A 19961-nucleotide genomic window follows, 5' to 3' on the forward strand; every position below is an offset into this window, starting at 1 on the left:
AAAGTTATCCTCATATTTTGACAGATTGTGACAAATAGCAAACTAAGCAACGAGTCGAAATTCCTAAATCTCTAACTGCTCTCTAACGCGTGTAATTAGCGTTTGTATTATTTTGGCGATGACGTCATAAAGTCCCTTGCGCGCACAGAGTAGCTCGTGAGACTGTATTTTACAGGTAGAAAATGGACATAATACAATGTTTCTCCCCCAAATAACTCGAAAAGTAAGTATTTTAGGGTACATGTTGCTTCATAAGTTGTATATAAACATGGCCATTCTGCACAATTTGCACTCATTCAAAAATCTGTAGGGCCTTCATAGCCCAATTTACGAGATGCCCATATTTTAGCATGATTTCTGGAACCGAAAATCAGTTTTTCGCCAATAACTGAAAAAGTAAGCACTTTAAGGCATATGTTTGTTCGTAAGTCATATATTAATATGCTAATTGCGGTTCTTTTGCACCCTGTCTAAAGACTCTATCACGATCCTATCGAAAATGGGCTCAGCACCACGCCCAAAATGGTTTTTGGCAAATTTCTCGAAAAGTAAGGATTTTAGGCCATGTGTTGCTCAGTAACTCCTATATAAACATGCATATGCCGCTTGGTTTAAGCCTATTTAGAAGTCTCTATTAAGTCTCTCAAATTAAGCTGTTAGTGTCCATGATCAACCTGTGGCGACAATGTTTAACGTGAAATGTAAAAATCAGGAGTAATATAAAAAGTGTATTTTTAGATTAAAGTGCTAGCTCATAGTTTTAGAATTGTATAGATTAACGTTGGTCGTTTAGCCATCTAACAATCGATCGTGCCGTAATATATGGCCAGAGAATAATAGGGTCTTGGAAATTCTATAGTTGTTCAGTGGGTCGATTGACTGAACACGTTTGCACTTGGTATTTAAACTTATCAGTAGTTTATTTATGTTATGTACCGATGATAATGCAATTAGGATAACAACTAGGTAAGCCGTAAGTCTAATTCAAAACACACCGCACACCGTACACACCAATCAGTATTACTATTTGGTAGACCGGGTATTTTGGCGGGAATTCTGTTCCCACGGCACTGTTCTGATAGAAGCTACTTCTACTAATAATCCCAGAGGAACGGCCGTAAAGTAGCCAGACTTCTTGTCTCCTGTACTGGCTGACACATGTGGATTAAAGTTAGAAATTCTGCTATGATATAAATATAATTGCTCTCGGAATTGAACAAACTCCTACTTATCTAGATCCTTTCTAAATTCGTTAGAGTTTCATGGACTGGGGAAAAATAATTGGTACAGTCTCCCTGCTTGTGTAATTAAGCAATGAAAACAATCCAAAATTATCACATTATATGACATAAGTTGTAATAGCAGAAACTTTCTAACCGTACATTCACCCGCCACTGTTCAAGAAATTATTTCACTGTTTAAAATCATGACGTGAGCACTGTACATACAATCAGCTATTCCTTTAGTTAGGATGATAGCCAAAACTATAAGGATTTTGGAGAACTAGGGTAATAGTCATAATTCTAAAATTTGAGTGAGTTACACGTGTTTTATTGACGATGATAAACATTTGCAATGTATTACGCTATGCAAGCGCGCACTGAGGGACTTTATGACGTCACGACGCCACAGCTTATTATTGCAATAACACGCGTTACACGAACGCTAGAGAATTGGTTCTTTCGGCGATACGATTCTTTACCAGTTTGTCACAGCTGATTTAAATCTTAGCCAAATTGGAGACTACAAATTTTTCAGTTAACTGGTCCTTTAAGTTGCCTCAAGAATCAAGAATTATCGCGTCAAAAACTTGATTTATGACGACCACGTAATCCAAAATTCTTATTACTATTAGTGAAATAAACGAATTAGAATTACATAGATTGCTAATGCTATAGTTTCCCGCTTAGGTTCTCATAGGTTCGGGTAAGGGGTATAACGTTAACGGCGAAAATGCGCCCCCTCCCTAAAATTGAACAAATTAGGTGATTTAAATAAAATGGATACACCGGTAAAATCTCTAAAAAACTGTGTTTTTGACATACGTTGCATGCCACTTTTCGCGCACACAACTGTGTTTCTAGAGCAAAACGCTAGTACCTCAGCTAAGTTTTTCAAAATTGTCCCACATTCAAACGACGATTTTGTGCCCCCCTAAGCCGCTCCTACTAAATTGACCATTGTTAATCATGATCTGGCCCGGCGCGCGCTACTTCGTAGCTCTTGCCATCGGGCCATAACATTTCCATAATTTCACGACGCCACAGCTTATTATTGCAATAACACGCGTTACACGAACGCTAGAGAATTGGTTCTTTCGGCGATACGATTCTTTACCAGTTTGTCACAGCTGATTTAAATCTTAGCCAAATTGGAGACTACAAATTTTTCAGTTAACTGGTCCTTTAAGTTGCCTCAAGAATCAAGAATTATCGCGTCAAAAACTTGATTTATGACGACCACGTAATCCAAAATTCTTATTACTATTAGTGAAATAAACGAATTAGAATTACATAGATTGCTAATGCTATAGTTTCCCGCTTAGGTTCTCATAGGTTCGGGTAAGGGGTATAACGTTAACGGCGAAAATGCGCCCCCTCCCTAAAATTGAACAAATTAGGTGATTTAAATAAAATGGATACACCGGTAAAATCTCTAAAAAACTGTGTTTTTGACATACGTTGCATGTTGATTCACGATGTCAATCCTTCGCAGCTCGGTGAGGCACAGTGGTGCATCTCGCCGATCTACCGAAGGATTGATGCATAACAACAAGACACGCGCTAAAGACGCGCATTTTCTGAGTGATGTTAACGATAGCTTTAAACTCACTGATGTCATTATTATTCAGCGTGACCGGTAATAGTTTAAAAATCAGAAGGAGAAAACACATGAATAAATTACTAAAAAAGGAGTATTACTTTACAAGATTGAATTTAAATATAGTCATAATAGATAAGAGAGGAATTTGTTTCCCTTTGAATCAATCGAACTAGATGAATTGTTGTAAATACTGAGATCAAACTATCAATCTACAGCTCAGGCTATCGTCAAACATGTTGAAAGGCGTCATCTTCAGTGACATAATAGATAAGAGTTTATTAACTATCATGCCAACTTTAGAGACGGTAACCACATTAAACTTAAGTTTTCCCAATCAAAATAAAGGGTTTATGCAAAATAAAAGGTTTATGCACTAGACTGAGAGACAATTAACCTTATGCAATGCAGGTTAGTATAACTATAATATCGGACTGAGTTGAAATTTCTGAGAGCATGATACCCCAAAATAAATATATGCCTGTGTCTGGCAATAGCGTTCAGATGGCTTCCGAACTTGTGCGGATAAGATAATATAACAAATACAATTACAAATAAACTATATAATAACAATCTGAAAATTAATGTATCAGTACAGATCTTATACTCGAAATCAGGCACTTTCAAAACATTTCTCTTAAATTATCTTTCTTAACACCGTTCAATTGTAACTTTAAATTAAAATATTATGATGATCCGGACGATGATAAATATTAAATGGTAATCGGTCATCGGCAGATGGATAATCGTTAATTATAGGTGTGCATAATTATTATTACAACTGATTATATTTATGGATTTCGGCCTGTTGATGCTGGAAGCTGATCAGCTAATCGTTAATCGTTACCATGTGACAAGAATAGTATGATGAACCTCCCAATCAGTATCTATGTATCAAAAGAAAATATTGATATAATTCAAATCGTCGGGAGCCCTTTTGAAACATCTCGAAGTTAGAGTGCAGAGTGCATGATTACTGATTATCAGCACGATTGGGTGAAACAAAGACGAAACCGTGTGTTGATTCGAATTAAAAGAGGAAGATATGTAGTGATGAATTGTGCACTCTTGCATTTAAGTTTTAATTGTTGAAATCTGTTTATTAGATCGAATATTGAAAATCTGTTTATTAGATCGAATATTGAAAATCTGTTTATTAGATCGAATATTGGAAATCTGTTTATTAGATCGAATATTGACGCAAATTATGACGACCCATATCGCCACTATTTGATTTGCTTAAATCACAGAGATAAAAGTGTTAACTTCATAAATTCGGTTTGCTGTTGGTTTATTGGAAGGAGTTTCCAGAACAAGGAACCCCTATTCTGGGAGCGATATCTTAAACATCTTAAGCTTTTCTTATTAGGTGAAAAACCGGATATTATACGGTGCCTTAAAGACGTTATACCTTGATGACCATTTTATACCCGAAGTTCTGGATCCACTATACACTCTTGTTTATTTATTTTCTCGAAATTACAGCCGTGCCTTACCTTTACCCTTTATTTCACAAGTTGTAGCCAGTGGAGTTATCTCCACTACTAGTATTGATATAGAGTCATATTTAAAACCAGTAGTATCTCCCCTTTTTCTCTCCATCTTATGTGCAATTTATTACTCTATATCCACTGACTTTATTCGACGTATTATCTAAAAGAATAAAAAAAATTGTGTGCGTGTGTTTTTATATTTATTTTGCTACGGCGCATGTGAAACCCCAGGGCATCCAGCACCGGAGAAGCTGAAATGACACTCTCTGAACCCTTGGTGCCGCTCAGATTTTGCCTCTTGGCTGGTAAGCCGAGTCATGATCGATTAACTCAGCTTCTTCGGTACAACACAGACCGGAGGGTACTATTAGCCGCTTTGCTGGTGGTATCCTCCTGGTGTCCTGGGGTTTGGCAGGTTCCTCATTTAAAAAAAAAAAATAAATAAAAAAAAAAAAAAAATAAAAAATAAAAAAAAAAAAAGTTTTAATTGTTAGACTTGTTCGATGTAGGGCCTTTAATTTAACCTAATACTAATGCAGTTACTTAATACTTGGTAAGTCTAGGGAAAACAGGTGCTAGTTGTCGGAAATGAAATGGAGTCTGTTCCTGATCGAAGTTACATGATGCTGATAGATTTGATGCAGCTCAGCACTCAGCAGCCACTGTCTTCAAATAGAGTGTTCCAGTTCTGCAGTCTCAAATGTTTTCGCCCAGCTTTTCTTTTCATCGTGGTTATAGAAGACAGACCTGAAGAAATACTAGTATAATGATAATATAGGTAACATGTCCAGAATGAGTAAAATTGTATTATAGGCAAATTTACTTATGTGAAAACTCCCAACAGGGTGGCGCTGGCCCAGAAGTAACTGCACACAAGCAACCCTTTAATGATCACGCACGTAATTTGTGTGAAAATATGTAACTCATTTAACGAAGTCAGTGAAAAGAACCTACTTTATTTACCAATGGCGATTTTTTGCTTGTGATGAAGTAGTCCTCGCAAATGTGAGATATGTATGTAGTTTGTTTTTAAAAGTAGGATTGTAGTCATAGTCGATGTATAGCGACGGTAGTTTACCAGCAGCTCCCTGTACAAATAGAAATGTGGTTTTTATATAATATTACTAGTTAAATTATTGAGTACAATGCAGGAATAAAAAAATGTGTCTTATATTAAAAATGTTTTATATTAAATGTGTTATAATTATATTAACCACCTTATATTCGTATAATATGTACTCATAAACAATGATAGTCCCAATTGTTTTTAATTGCCTATAATTTAAACCTTCTTATTAAATAATTTAAATGACTGTGTCTGATCTAAAATTGCACGAGAAATAGATAAAATTAGGTCTCAGACAGAACTCGACCGGGATACCGGCGCAGCCGGAATACCGGCTGGTATTTGGCGATTTTGTACCGGTACTGGTACCGGCCGGGATTTTGGTTTTAGCCGGGATTTTTCCAAAATAAATTCAGTTTTTCTCAACGTTAATTTGAGTCCAAAATTAACAAATCTGTGAACATTTTCCTAAAACATTTTGATGAAATCATTGAACAATGGAGACTGGAGTCAATCTATATTTAACATAATCATGGGTGTACGAATTATGGACTTCTTTCTGACTTATGACTTAATTATTGTGACTAAGTGTCACGGCTCACGGTCTTGTGTTACCGAGGGACAAGTAAAACAGAGTTCTCCGGGTAAAGACAGCATTAATAAATGCTATTCAGTATTCATCCTATTCAATTATTCAGGTAAGGTGATGTAAACTGTAAAGTGATAAGCTCCAACGTCAAACACCATGTTCAATTAAATAAGTTTAAGTAACCAATACCAGATCACAGGATTTTTATAGTTACGGAGACTGTTGGAAACGATGCAAACCAGGATCGGACTCCTATCAGAAATAGTCGACCACGGTCCAGCCTCCCTCAAACTCAAATGCCCTACCACTACCCCAGACCACATCCACCTCTTCAGCCAGGAACAGCGCTCCCAATATACCACTACCAGCAGTTCCTACCGCCTCAGAGGATACACTGCACGTGCCCGTTATTCCTCATGCCTCGTCTTAAATGTCCAGTCCATGAATCCTAGTGCATCAAGTGCGAGTAGATGGGAAGTGCCAAAAATCTCAGCTCTTATTCAGGAGAAATCCAAAAACCACTCGTTACCGTTTATTGCACTTACGGAAACGTGGCTCAAGTCCTACATGTCAGACAAATACAAAATGTGCATCACCTCTTTCTCCTGCTGAGCAGAACCTCCCCCTTAAAAGTAAACAAATCTGCATCGCCTCCCAACGACAATCCAGATATATTAAGCAGCAGAGACAATCATTTAAGGAGACTTCGATATCTATCAGGATCATGATTATACTGCCGTGAGAACTCAGCACTTCAGGATGAATCATATTATATTTGGTTTTCTCGATTTCATTCATATTTAGACAGAAGTCCGTGTAGATAATTGGTTATAGAATAATTGGATATAATTTTATGCGAAGTTGTGTCTGCGAAAATATACGTGTGAACTGGTCATCCCTCAAATGCTGAAAAAGTAGATGTTACCTATCATAAAATAACCGCTCGCACCGTACACGACAGAATTGTGACTGCGTTTACAAATTCCTTATCATAATGATTTGTTGCCATGACAACCGAAACTCCATCGGAAGATCGGCCTGTAAGGCATAATCATGATAATACACAGTATCAAAACATTGCCATATCATAGCAATTAGCAACATTCCAGAGATTAGATTATGTGTGTGTAAGAAAATGTATGTTATAGTATTATACAGTCTGCTAGAACATTCCGTTTACACATGGTAAAATAATAATCATGGTGCCTGGTGGCCGATAACAACTTGTTTAATTTATCTCCGAATTTCACACAAATTTCTGAAAGTTTCGTAGACTTAAATCAATTACAGAGGGTGTGGCTATTGGCCAGCCCCTCTATTTCACTATTATGGTTGAAACTATAAGAATACAGATTATATTATTACAGTGATTTTACAAAAGTCGAAACAGTAAACACCAATTTGAAGGATAGTTTAAATCACACCAAAATTGGTCCCAGAATGCAATTAAATCTGATGGCGTCTTTTCAGTGAAAAAGAGGCCACACCCTCTGTAATTGATTAAAGTTTACGAAACCTTTAGAAAATTAGTTATATAACTTGCAACTTAAACTAGGATAAATTGAGTATTTATACTCAATTTATCTTAGTTGCATGAGTAATATATATATACTCTCATTTTTTCAGAGCAAACGTAATTTAAATGGCTAAACACAATTCAATAAAATTTGGCTCGATCCGATTATCCAAACTATCAAATAAATGCGAAAATGAACCTTCTTTTGAAAAAAATGAACACAAATATGTTTCGATTTGACAAATTTCTCGAACCAGTGGTGGTAGTAAGCAGGAGGTGACCGGGACATGATTTCAGGCCTGACCGGGACCGGGATACAAAATGTGACTTGACCGGGACCGGGACCGGGACCGGGACTGAGATTATAAATTTACCGGGACCGGGACCGGGACCAATAATTTCTGGGATTTCTATCTTACCGGGACCGGGACCAACAATCCAATTTTACCGGGATGACCGGGATGACCGGGACCAAAACTGGTATTCTCATATTTAAAGCTGCAACTTTCATTAACATTATAATTGAACAATTTGAATAAGTAATAACTAGAATATTAAATTAGAAAAAACTAGAAAAAACCCGTCAATATGGGGCATGGGCCTAATGTACTACACCAATAATGTTCATGTACTGATTACTCAAGTTCACCCTCATTCCTCATTCCTCAATCAATGATCCCTCAAATTATTCAACAGTTTTATTCTCCAATTCCAATTGACAATTATTCCTCCCCAACATTTTCAATTTATAAAACAAACACATTCCATCATTCCATCTCTTATCAGTTATCTGCATAATGCAATTGCACATGATTAATTTACAGACAGGATTTACACACACAATTCATTTCACATTTGATGAACAGCATCAATTATGGATTGATGATACAAGATTTTACACTCATACTACATAACAGGTCATGTGACCACCTTGTGTCAAGTCAGGTGACATAGTAAAGAGTAGGGACAGCTCCTTATATGGCATAATTGTGTTTTTAAGTTCAGAGAAGTTCTGCACTCTGCCGTTTATTGCCTTTTCTTGTTCTGTTCTAATTTACAGTTTAAAATCACAGTGAATGAAATTTTGTAAAAGATCTCGGTCAAAATCCCGGCAAATTTGAGTGATTGACCGGGACCGGGACCAAGAATCCTGAATTAACCGGGACCGGGATCATAAATCAGCATTTGACCGGGACCGGGACGAAAAAATGTGACTTGACCGGGACAGGGACCGGGATAGCTCAAAATTGCCAATCCCGGTACCGGGAATCCCGGTCGTTTACTGAGGGTGGGGGGGGGTTCACACGGATTTTTTGTGAAACTTGGTTTCGAGATAGCAGTTGACCAACAAACTAGGACCGGTGACCGAACTTTTGAGGGGGTCTCGGACCCCAACCGCCAAACGGTGCCCGCGGGGCAGCCACGCCCATATTTAGTCCAAACTAGGCCAAATTTAGCCAAATACCCTCAACATGCCCAAAACTCAGATTTTATGTGCTCTACTTGTAGCTATAAGTGATCCCCTGAACTCGCATATGAAATTTCATCAAGATTGGACAAAAGATTACTGAGTCATGAGATAAAAACTATATATCTAAATTTGGCCTAGTTTGGACTAAATATGGGCGTGGCTGCCCCGCGGGCACCGTTTGGCGGTTGGGGCCGGGACCCCCTCAAAAGTTCGGTCACCGCTCTTAGTTTGTTGGACAACTGGCTCGAAACCAGATTTCACAGCGTGATCAGCGGGGCCCTTCGTTACGCCACTGACTGTGATATATATCACCCTACGCGCGTGGGGTGGACTTTTGGGGTGGACTTTTATTCAGCGCGTATTTTGTAGCCTGTTCAACTTGACGTTTTGATTCGTTACTATCTCAATGTCACAGATACACAGAATGTGAGGTGATCATCTTAAAGAGAAACGTCTCAGCTTTCACCTGGTGTAAAGTTTATCTTTGTACTCAAAATATAGCTCGCTCAGTGTGCAATAGAAGTTGACAATACAATAACCACGTCTGCGACCGGTCGTCAGGTACCGGAGTGTTGCACAAAATTGGGTCCCTAAATTAAAATTCTATGACACAGTTACCATGCAGAAATGTCTGGAGTAACATTTGGTGAAAATTTGAAGGGTCTACTGTAAATATTGCAAAAGTTATTGAAAACAAACTAGCTTAATCAGAAGTTTTTGGGAAAATTTCAAATTTTGTACGTAGTGGGGTCTACAGGGGTGGACTCTTGCGGCGCGCATCTGACGGAGTGGCTTTTTCAACAGCCGTCAGTACGGCCAATATCAGAGCACAAATTATTGTGAGTAAGACCTTAATGATCAGCTATGAACCCCTCACTAGAGTAGTAACCGTATCTAAAAACAAGGAAATGTTATTCCGTCAAAGCTCAAATTTTTTACTCTTCTCAGTGCAGTTAGTGTTACTATGAATGTACTAGCTAAGTATCGTTGATCGTAGCTGCATTACACAGTAGAAAGTAACCAAGGAAGACTGCTGATTAACGAAGCAATTTCAACGTGAACAGTTCCAAAATACATAATCATGGCGACGATAGTTCAACTTGAACCTTTATAGTTTTTACAGTATAAAATCACAATAAAATCACGTGAACTGCAAATCACAAAATCAAATCACTCAAATCTGATAGTCCCGTTACAGTACGCTTTCGTGACAACCTCAACGCTTAAAAAATAAATATTATCCAGTCTTGTGACCACCGATGGCCCTAACTCTCCCTTGTCCGCGAGGAGCATCGTTGCGACCATGGGGTTTCAGTTCTTTGTTCTTCCCACTCGGCTTCGATAGATCGAATTGGCTGGAAGTCAATCTATCAGAAAGACCTTTGTCGATCTCAGGGGCGTAGTAAATTGTGGATGTCGGAGTATAAAGCTTCCTGAAAAGATTGAGACATTCACTCGGTCTGTTGTAAATATCAAATAGTCCTTGTAGGCAGAGATTTAACTTATGTTGGGTTTGATAACTAGAGAAGGCGATTTGATATTCATTGATAGTATAAGCATATAAGCATAAGTGATAAGTTTATATACCCTTTTTATGGTACCTCGAGGCTCGATATCTGTATTCAGTAATCATCACTCAAAATCTACTTATTAAATTTATTAACTAAACAAGTTAATGTATTACCGTCCTAGAGAGGTTTCCTGGGAATTTGAAGTCTCTGTAGGTTGCTGGCATGTCTACTAAGCTCTTCGATGGAGGAGTTTTGGACCCTCGGCGGTCCAAATGATTTATAATGCTGTGGGCATTTTCAACATCTATCGAGGTAAACGCCCTCGCAGCATAACCTGTAGAGAATGAACATGTCATCAATGTGAAGTTCAATGATAAAAATCAGAGTGGCCGATTTCAACGGGCAGAATTCTAATATCATGGCCATGGGGAATGGACTATTTTTTGTCGATTTTGCAAACCAAACTGGCAAACGATTGTTGATTTTCGTCACTAGTCTAAAATGAATGCAAACGTTCGGCCGAACATTTACATGATTAGAAACTTACCGGTTTCTTTCGTTATTATGTACAGACATGGCCGGGCTTGGGTTCCGCATACGATATCTTCTATCAGATTAAAGTTGAACCCACACTTTGTACTGCTCGTGGGAGGAGGAAAGCAAACGGAGACCTTTTCCATGAGCATCTCGTGTAGTACCATCATCATGTCGATTCTGATATCAGCTGCAAAATTCGTCTATTACTAAATGCTAGCTTTTCGAACTTCGTATCTTGGAAATAACAACTTCTATGAAAGAACACACACCACACACACACACACACACACACACAGACAGATACACACACCCACAAACACATACAGACATAGACACACACACACACACACAGACACAGACATACAGGCATACAGGCATAAACACAGACACAGACGGACACACAGACAGACACACAGACAGACACAGTACACACAGACAAGGACACACAGACACACACCCACAAACACATACAGACATAGACACACAGACACAGGCATAAACACAGACACACACAGACACAGACGGACACACAGACAGACACAGTACACACAGACACACACAGACACACACACATAAACACACATAGTTCACTTCAGTGCACTACATTACAATTACAGACACACGCAGTACAATCAGAGACACACACATGATACAAAGACAGACACAGACACAAACACACAGAGTACACTTCAGTACAATCACAGACGCAGGCACAAAGACATATACAAGAAGAGCAGATTGAAGTACCTTCATTTGCAGATGTTGACGCATTGATCTGTGGGATATGTTCTTCAGTCTGTAACTGATCATCTGCTAGAACTGTCTCATCTGGATCAACCGGAGGAGTATCTTCCGGCAGGAGTCTGAGTGGGTCTATCGGACAGCCATGGATCGCTCTCCCTACCTTGTTGAATTAAAGACAAAGGTCAACGACGGATGTCGCATGTTAGTCCTGTAAAAATGTAATCCAAAATAGTGAATAAATAATTTTTACATCTGAACGATTGTATGTCTGAATGGTGATTTTTAATCAATGAACAAAAGTTCAGGATTTTACCTTCTGTTAAGCTGTTAGCAATGACTCTAGCACCCTCTCCCTACAAAACGACCATATCTCGGTCTGAAGCTTTAAACCGTCTTGCCTCAGCAGCCATCTAGCACAGTCGACCTGTCCTGTTAATTGTGTGATCATCAAGTTACCAAATTTAATCCTTCAATATTCAAATAATTGATTATCAGACAAAACAGAGTTTAGAGCTCGACGTATGCTTCAGGGTTTCACACTGTGCTGTAATCAAACGCATGACCAAAACCTCTTGCTACTATTACCAATAAACCCATATTGTTAAGGCGGTCGAATGATTTACCTGAGTTGATCGCGTCCATGAAAGGGTTAAACTGCGTTCTGTCCAGCTTGTTAATGTCCGTTCCAGCAGCCAGCAGTGCCTCCGCCTCCGTCACTCTCCCTGCTTTGCATGGCCAGTGAAGCGTAGAGCTCCCCTCTAAGCTCTTTGACGATCCGACGAAGGATCCAGATTCCCTTCTTTTCTTTTGAGATTGCTTCAATTCTTCCTGGAGTATGCGGATTACCATTTATATACTTCCATACAGGGCGCGTGAACAATCAGCAATGAATTATCAATTAATCAATCTAGTTTTTGAGTAGAAAGTCCACAGATTGTGATACATTGGATTTGATATTGGAAAAGACATAGCTTACCAAATACCTTTTCATGGGCTTTTTGGAGGACAGGGATGACTTATTCCTGCGTGCCATTACACCATAACTATCTGCTGTAACAGCAAAAATTAGAATTATGTCGGACATAATTCTAAAAAATTGGAACATCGTAGTTAATCAGTGTGGTGCTAACAACAGAGAGCGATTTGAACGGTAGGCAATTTCATAAATTCCATTAACGCGATATAAGGATGATTGGAACAGGCTAAAATCTACTATGTAGCATTGATAACTGGCTATATCGCTGCATTAAACGATAAAAGTATTGCTAACTATGGATATTCTAAGTGATCTAGGCAGAGGGGAACCGGCACAGCCAGATTGCGTTGTCTTCAGTGACTAAGTTTCACGATAGTAAAATTGACCTTATTTATTTTTAAAAAGGATGCACAGTTCAAGCAATAAATCGATCAGCTGCTCATATGATATTTGCATTTAAAGGAGGGCCCAGTGCAGTGACAAGTAAGTCTGTTAAGGCAACATTTAGTTCTGAGATTAGCTGAGTCTTGACAAAGATAAGTTGAGTTTCGAGAAAGTGCACACGGATAAAGTTATCAAGTGAAAATGATAAGACTAAGTTAGGGTCCAGTCAACAGAATGGCAGCTGTAACAGAAACAGTTCATTGGATAGGGGAGTAGGGGATTATGACGGAGTGAAGTTTATATAGCAGGGCAAACAAAAAACAACTGACAGCACTGAGCAAGTGAACTGGAAAATTGAGGAAGGGAAATAACTGTGGTTGTCAGCCCTTTCCGTAGCAATCAGGATTTCCCACGAGATCGATCAGGCAATCAGGATTTCCCACGAGACTGCTCCATCCGATGCGCGCACTTTTGTCACGTGACGGCCACGTGACGCTCAAATCGTTGTCACGTGGTACAGAAGGGAGTTTCCTAGAGCGTTGATCTCGACAAGAGGGAGTTTCTCACGGTTTATCTTCAATAACTATCGCTATTTTTATAGTAGAGAGTTGAAACTTTCACCAAATGTTTCCCTAGACATTTCTGCATGGTAACTGTGTCATAGAATTTTAATTTAGGGACCCAATTTTGTGCAACACTCCGGTACCTGACGACCGGTCGCAGACGTGGTTATTGTATTGTCAACTTCTATTGCACACTGAGCGAGCTATATTTTGAGTACAAAGATAAACTTTACACCAGGTGAAAGCTGAGACGTTTCTCTTTAAGATGATCACCTCACATTCTGTGTATCTGTGACATTGAGATAGTAACGAATCAAAACGTCAAGTTGAACAGGCTACAAAATACGCGCTGAATAAAAGTCCACCCCAAAAGTCCACCCCACGCGCGTAGGGTGTATATATTAACAAAGTATATGTACCGTTGTAAATCATTCGGTGTGGAAGATTGTTCCTGCCCATGTATAAGTATTGCTCCTCCACAAGTTCATCTAAAAGGGTCAGTGCATCCTCGACTGCGTCGTCATGTATGGCTCCTCCAAACTCAACTACTTTCTTTATAAGCGTGCCACACTTCTCTCCCGCCGTTTTGATAATGTTTTTTTGCAGTTCTGCTACAACAGGTGATCACCATGGAGCCCAGTATATCCAATACCCTATTTGGGATACCTGTTAAATATATTTTGTTTAGCATGTTTAGAATATTGATAGCTGAACTCTAGCTTGTGAGCCACTGATTCAACCAAGTTCATAATCATATAATAAAACTATGTTTCTCTGAAACTGAAGCCATGATGTAATTTAAACGTCGTATCTAAAGGGGAAAATAAATTTAAATGGTGTTCTATTTCCGTAATTCATTTATTACGAATGTTCATTTGAACCAGTTATAACATCGAAATCACATATTCTCGTTTAACCAATTATTATTCACCAGATGCTGCTAGCATAATAGCTATTATGATTTTTTTTTCGATTCCGATTGGAAGCTGTGTAATGTGATACGTGCACATGATACAATATAGTGTGTAATATATAGTGCGGCACTGCTAATCGTTTTGAAACTTGCCGCCAGCCAGTCTGAGGTGACTCATAGTCTATGCTGATAATAGCTTCGCTTCCCTTGCGGGATATATCTGCAAATTATCAGCTCTCAGTGTCCACGAGTTTTAGTGCATTATATATACTATAAGTATAGAATTCCCGGAACGTATTATAAATATAGTGTGAATATAATGTATTTTAGTGTTATGTTATTAAGATTACGGACTGGAACATTATTTATTACTCGTGTAACAATAGACAGATGATAATTTCTGATTATTCTGATTTCTGCGACAAATGATACTGAACTGTTAGAATAAACGACGTTTCAAAGTAACAACTTCGTATTCATGCTGACAAAATTGGTAAATAATATGTGAGAAAACTGTCTCATAAATGTGAGAAAACTGTCTCATAAAATTTATAAATATTATATTGTTATGGAATGGAAACGTTTTAACCTGGTAAAGCTAGACCACAATTCCAGTCTACGCCCTAGTACAGTGTACACAGCATGAAGGATTTGTTTCGCTTCTCAAATTAAAGCCATATAATATGTATATATGTTTAACTTTACTCGATTGATGGCTAACTGTGATTAATCATTACAGAAACTATAATGAACCTATAATAATAGTATAGTGTAGTGATCTCTGTAGTTGTCTTTTTGAGTTTCTACCCTTGAAACCGTGTACATAACTAATTAGTGATATCAAGCCGCAATCTGAAATATGTCGAATCTAAAAATCGCTTAAATCTTACCTAATAATGGCAGTTCAGCCTGATTGTGGACATCGTTAGAAGTTAGTAATCCAATTCTGCGAGAGAAGATTTGCCCAAAATTTTTTACCATACTTCCTGTTAATATATAAGTAGTAAGTAAGTAATACCAACCTTATTATTACAGACTGTTCTCAGTCTCTGGTGTCGATCACCAGTGCTGAGTGCCTCTGCCGCACCAAAACAACTTGCAATTCAAAAAGGCTTCCGTATGTTTTTTATGCGGGCTACATCGTAGAATACACATGCTAACACCACTAATTTCGCAGCGGCTTTTAATCTCATGCTGCAGTGTAAATAAAATAGAAGTACTAATCGCGAAAAAATGTATACGACCACACAAATTCAGGTTATCCCATGCTGGTATAGTTAGTTAATCTAAAAATAACCATATAGTAAGACAAATTAACTAATCTCCATGCCACATTCTTGGTAATTACGGAAGGTACGAAAGAAACATCTTTTATTTATAAAATCACTCACTCACAAAATTGCCGACCCATTATCTATTGAATGTTGAACAGTTGAAGTGGCGAAGATCTTTTAAACAACTTACAACTTACAATTTACATATCAACATTATTGCTGCAGCAGATACAAATAATAACATTATTATATTCACACTCGCTTGAACAATTAAATTGATTAGGAAGTTGAACCCTCAACTTTTAGTTTTACTGTTTTTGAACTGATAATCATCTACTCCAGGACCAACTGCCAATGAGCTTTGGAAGGTTGACACAGTAAATGGACAGAACTTGTGACGTAAATAAATTTGTTCATGTTGACCTCCAACTCCGACAGAATAGTAGATCAAAATGATTTTAGCTCATTTTAGCTCGTATTCGCTACAAACTACAAAACTTAACATATTTTCTAAGTTCCAATACAGCGATCACAACTGTTCTGACAAAGCACTAGCAACTAGGAAGGTTCTTTAAAATTCTTAAAAGTGTCATAATTACTAAAATCTCTTCTTAACAATCAAGTTGTTGATCCTAGTTCTATACACCTAAACGAGTACAAAATGACAGCCTTTCAAGTTGAATTTATCGATATCCAGCTCAGCATACGGCTTTTTTTAACCAATAATGGGTATATACCGATGATCGGTGAACTAGTAGATATTCGATTATATTACCATGAAACATAGTATTGTAGTTAAAAATCTTCCTGAATGTGTAAATATAACATAAAGAAACACGTACTAGTTTGCTGAAACGAAAAGCAACTATTTAATTAAAATAAATGAACAGTATTCAAATACACAATTAAAAATACAAACTCCAACATATTCGACAGACAAACTCAATAAATGAAGATTTCGTCGTGAAACGAGCTATATATACAGCTATAACGTAGCGCTCGACTCCAGTCTGGACCAAAATTAAGTCGCGTTCGTAGGAAATTGACCACCAGCTGCTGGTGGTTCGAATGTTGGTTTGCACACTACTGTTATGTGGTTGCGAGAAGCATTATTTGATGCGCGCGCGACCCAGTAGTGCATCGCGCTACAACGTTGCATGCCACTTTTCGCGCACACAACTGTGTTTCTAGAGCAAAACGCTAGTACCTCAGCTAAGTTTTTCCCCTAAGCACTAAGATGGCGCTTAGCAACTCTAAATGTCTAAAGGGGACTGGGGAAGTAGTTGAGTTTATTTCATATCCTTGGAGTTGTGACCTTTCCAAGGAGCCCGGACTTCATCTCCGGGCCCAGAGATGAGGGATCAAGCATCAAGGTGTCAGGTCTAACGGGGCAACTCTGCTCATCAACCAACCGTAATAATAAACATGTACACAATATATGCAATGCATGCAAAAAATAAGTACGTGCGCGCAAAATTACTTTTAACAGAACTGAACGCTATTTTCTAGCAATACAGTGCAAGTTTAGTAAAAAAAGACTGGGATTAGCACGAACTTGTTGTGACGAAATTTGTATTTTGGGATCAACGAATACTTATGGTTGTAATGTAAAGAATACATTATTTGAATTACGATTAACAATCAATTAAATAGCTTGGGGTTGCTTGAAAAATTAATAAAAAACAAACAATACTTATTAATTTAACTAAAATAGATATTCAACTTTACTATCATCGTCTGTCAATCGTACAAAAATTAAAGTGTAAGAATATAGTGTTAAAAAGAATAAAAGAACACTCTTAAAAACGGGACATATAATCAGCCGACAACAAAACAGCTGTTAATAAATCAGCCCCAATAACGAAACAAAACGAAATTACATAGTAACTATATTATGTCAGTTGGTACGTAATATTATTCAGCTCCAACAATCTAATCATTCACAATGGCCCAGAACAAAAACAAAGCTTGGTGGGATATTATCTCAACAGAAAAACAAAAACTGCCATATTATAGCACCATAACCTTAAACCTAATCCTAACAATAATCTTAAGGCGGGTTTCTTTCCACTCTCACCTGGTAGATTATTAATTTCCACAGAATTTGGTAAATAGTTCCTCAACACGAAGTGGGTCGATTGAATCAGCTCTATTTTTGGCAAAATTGTGAATATTTTGCGCAGAGGGTCGACCTTTTGGATCCCGGTTAACACACGAGTTGATCATATCTTTAAATTCCTGGGATAGAAATTGAGAGGTGAGACCAATAGGATAATCAATCTTCTCACCGTCCATTCCTTTGCCTGTTATTCTTTCAGATATGATATTGTCCTTTTTGATGTTCCTCATATGTTCGTCACTTGAAGATGATTCTTCAGAAGAATCATCCCAGATAGGATGCTTGCCGGTTATGAACTTTATCATCGTGATTCCCATTGACCAAATGTCACAGGACTCACAGTAGGTTGGTTTAAACTCAGTGCACTCAGGTGCTTCATAGTACCGTTGTCCTGCTCCTGCGGAGTGCAACTTATTTTCTTCTCCTGTGATCTTTTTGGTAGTTCCAAAGTCAATGATAGCAAATCGGTGTTCAGCTCTTTTGAACATGATGTTCGACGATTTTATGTCTCGATGCATGAACATTTCTTTCTCAGGATTGTGGCCATGAGTGAAACGCAGTCCATTACTGACATCTCTTAAGATGATGTACCCCATATCTTCAAAATCCTTGCTCTCTTCCACCATTCTGTTGTATAATCCCGACCTCTTAAGAGACTCTATGGTTTGCGACAGGTCCTTATCCATCAGTTCCAGAATTAGTCGAGCTGTTTCACCAGTTCGAATGAAACCATGAAATTGGACGATGTTTTCGCACTTCCAATCCGTTGTTTTTCTTAAGAACTTCATTTCCCTTTCAAAGGCCAGTGCGGGTCGATTGTTCTCGCAGTCCATTAATATCCCATCAATTTTCTTGATAGCAAATCGGTTATCATTATAAGTAGCTTCAAAAACCCTGGCGTAACTGGAATCTCCTCCCCTCGCTGAACCGTCCTCAAATTTAAAATCTACAAGTCGCACATCTTGAACTCTATTTGTAAGGGGATTTACAAAATATGACGAATCTAAACCAGGTTTTTTAGCTGCTTTACTCAGAGATTCGTATATGCTTTTCAAATTTAATGATGCAGATCTGAAAATATTACAGTTTAAAGTTAAATGGTGGCAAGATATATGTTATGAAAATTGTAGTTTAATCCGAAAACATTCAGGTTTAGAAAATGCAAATTTACTCAAATATTAATGATGTAATTGCTACGGTTTTACATTGATCATTCATTGACGCTGAGATCTTAATCTGTTAATAGAAAGAGAACCTAATTCACGTAACAGTGCAGTATCATTTGTCGCAAAAATCAGAATAATCAGAAATTATTTGGAACTGCCAAAAACTGTCTACTAATTCACGTAATTTGGTATTACATAGTCTCAGTTTAATAAACACAACCTACATACCTGGTTATTGAGCCTGGGGTCAATGGGGCAATTTGTGATGAGGATCCAGCAGAGGAGGATCTTACATCGAAACTACCCATTTCTGAAGTGGAATTGTACGGTTAGGACTTAAGGTTAATTCTTAGTAAGGGTTTTAATGTATGGTCAAAATATAAGGGGATAATTCAACTTTGATTTGTCATTAAATAACATTATTTAAACAAACCTGTCGTGGTAACGATAACTCTGACTCCCTCCCCTTTAGGACGACCCTCAAGCATTCCTTCAAAATCAATTTCATCCTCCAGAGAGTTTTCTGGCCCGTTCATCTCATCCTCTGGCTTATACACCATCTCTGGCTTTGCAACCTCGGCATCTGGATTATGTTTCAACATCTTTAAATTCACAGTTCTGCAAAGGATATCAAAGGCTTCTTTATAATCACCGTCTGGAAATGTTATTTTCAGTTTCTTCTTCTTTGATAGATTGGTTGAGAAGCTGGCATGTAGCCAAAGGGTAGATGTGGCCATGTTAGAGATATGTATCTAGATACACATTGTCGTTAGAAATCGTCGCAGCCACATCTTTTCATTCTCCCCTACGTTGTGTTGA

At 38.0% G+C, this 19961-nt stretch overlaps 1 protein-coding gene and 1 long non-coding RNA gene across 2 annotated transcripts; both read right to left on the reverse strand.

Annotated features, from left to right (window-relative positions):
• Positions 1–10732: 10732 nt before the first annotated feature.
• On the reverse strand, positions 10733–11874 carry LOC134813028 (uncharacterized). The gene is made up of 3 exons (XR_010159988.1): positions 11751–11874; positions 11014–11190; positions 10733–10800 (listed from the first exon to the last, which is right to left on the reverse strand). It is a non-coding gene; the product is annotated as an uncharacterized LOC134813028 (long non-coding RNA).
• Positions 11875–17539: 5665 nt separating this feature from the next.
• Positions 17540–19888, reverse strand: LOC134813017 (uncharacterized). Its single transcript, XM_063820682.1, has 3 exons — positions 19576–19888; positions 19371–19452; positions 17540–19047 (listed from the first exon to the last, which is right to left on the reverse strand). The coding sequence occupies exons 1-3, from the start codon at positions 19877–19879 to the stop codon at positions 17946–17948; spliced, it is 1488 nt and encodes a 495-aa protein (XP_063676752.1). The 5' UTR covers positions 19880–19888; the 3' UTR covers positions 17540–17945.
• Between the last annotated feature and the right edge of the window lie 73 nt (positions 19889–19961).

This window comes from Bolinopsis microptera, chromosome 3 (assembly GCF_026151205.1).
Source record: "Bolinopsis microptera isolate Bmic1 chromosome 3, MBARI_Bmic_1.0, whole genome shotgun sequence".
In the NCBI taxonomy this organism is placed as follows: Eukaryota; Metazoa; Ctenophora; class Tentaculata; order Lobata; family Bolinopsidae; genus Bolinopsis; species Bolinopsis microptera.

Excerpts from the sequence above, each read along its gene's own strand:
- LOC134813017 (XM_063820682.1), bottom strand. The coding sequence starts at position 19,879 with ATGGCCACATCTACCCTTTGGCTACATGCCAGCTTCTCAACCAATCTA. Across the intron at positions 19,453-19,575 it reads AGTTATCGTTACCACGACAG|AAATGGGTAGTTTCGATGTA; the intron begins GTTTGTTTAAAT and ends ATTCCACTTCAG. Across the intron at positions 19,048-19,370 it reads ACCCCAGGCTCAATAACCAG|ATCTGCATCATTAAATTTGA; the intron begins GTATGTAGGTTG and ends TAATATTTTCAG.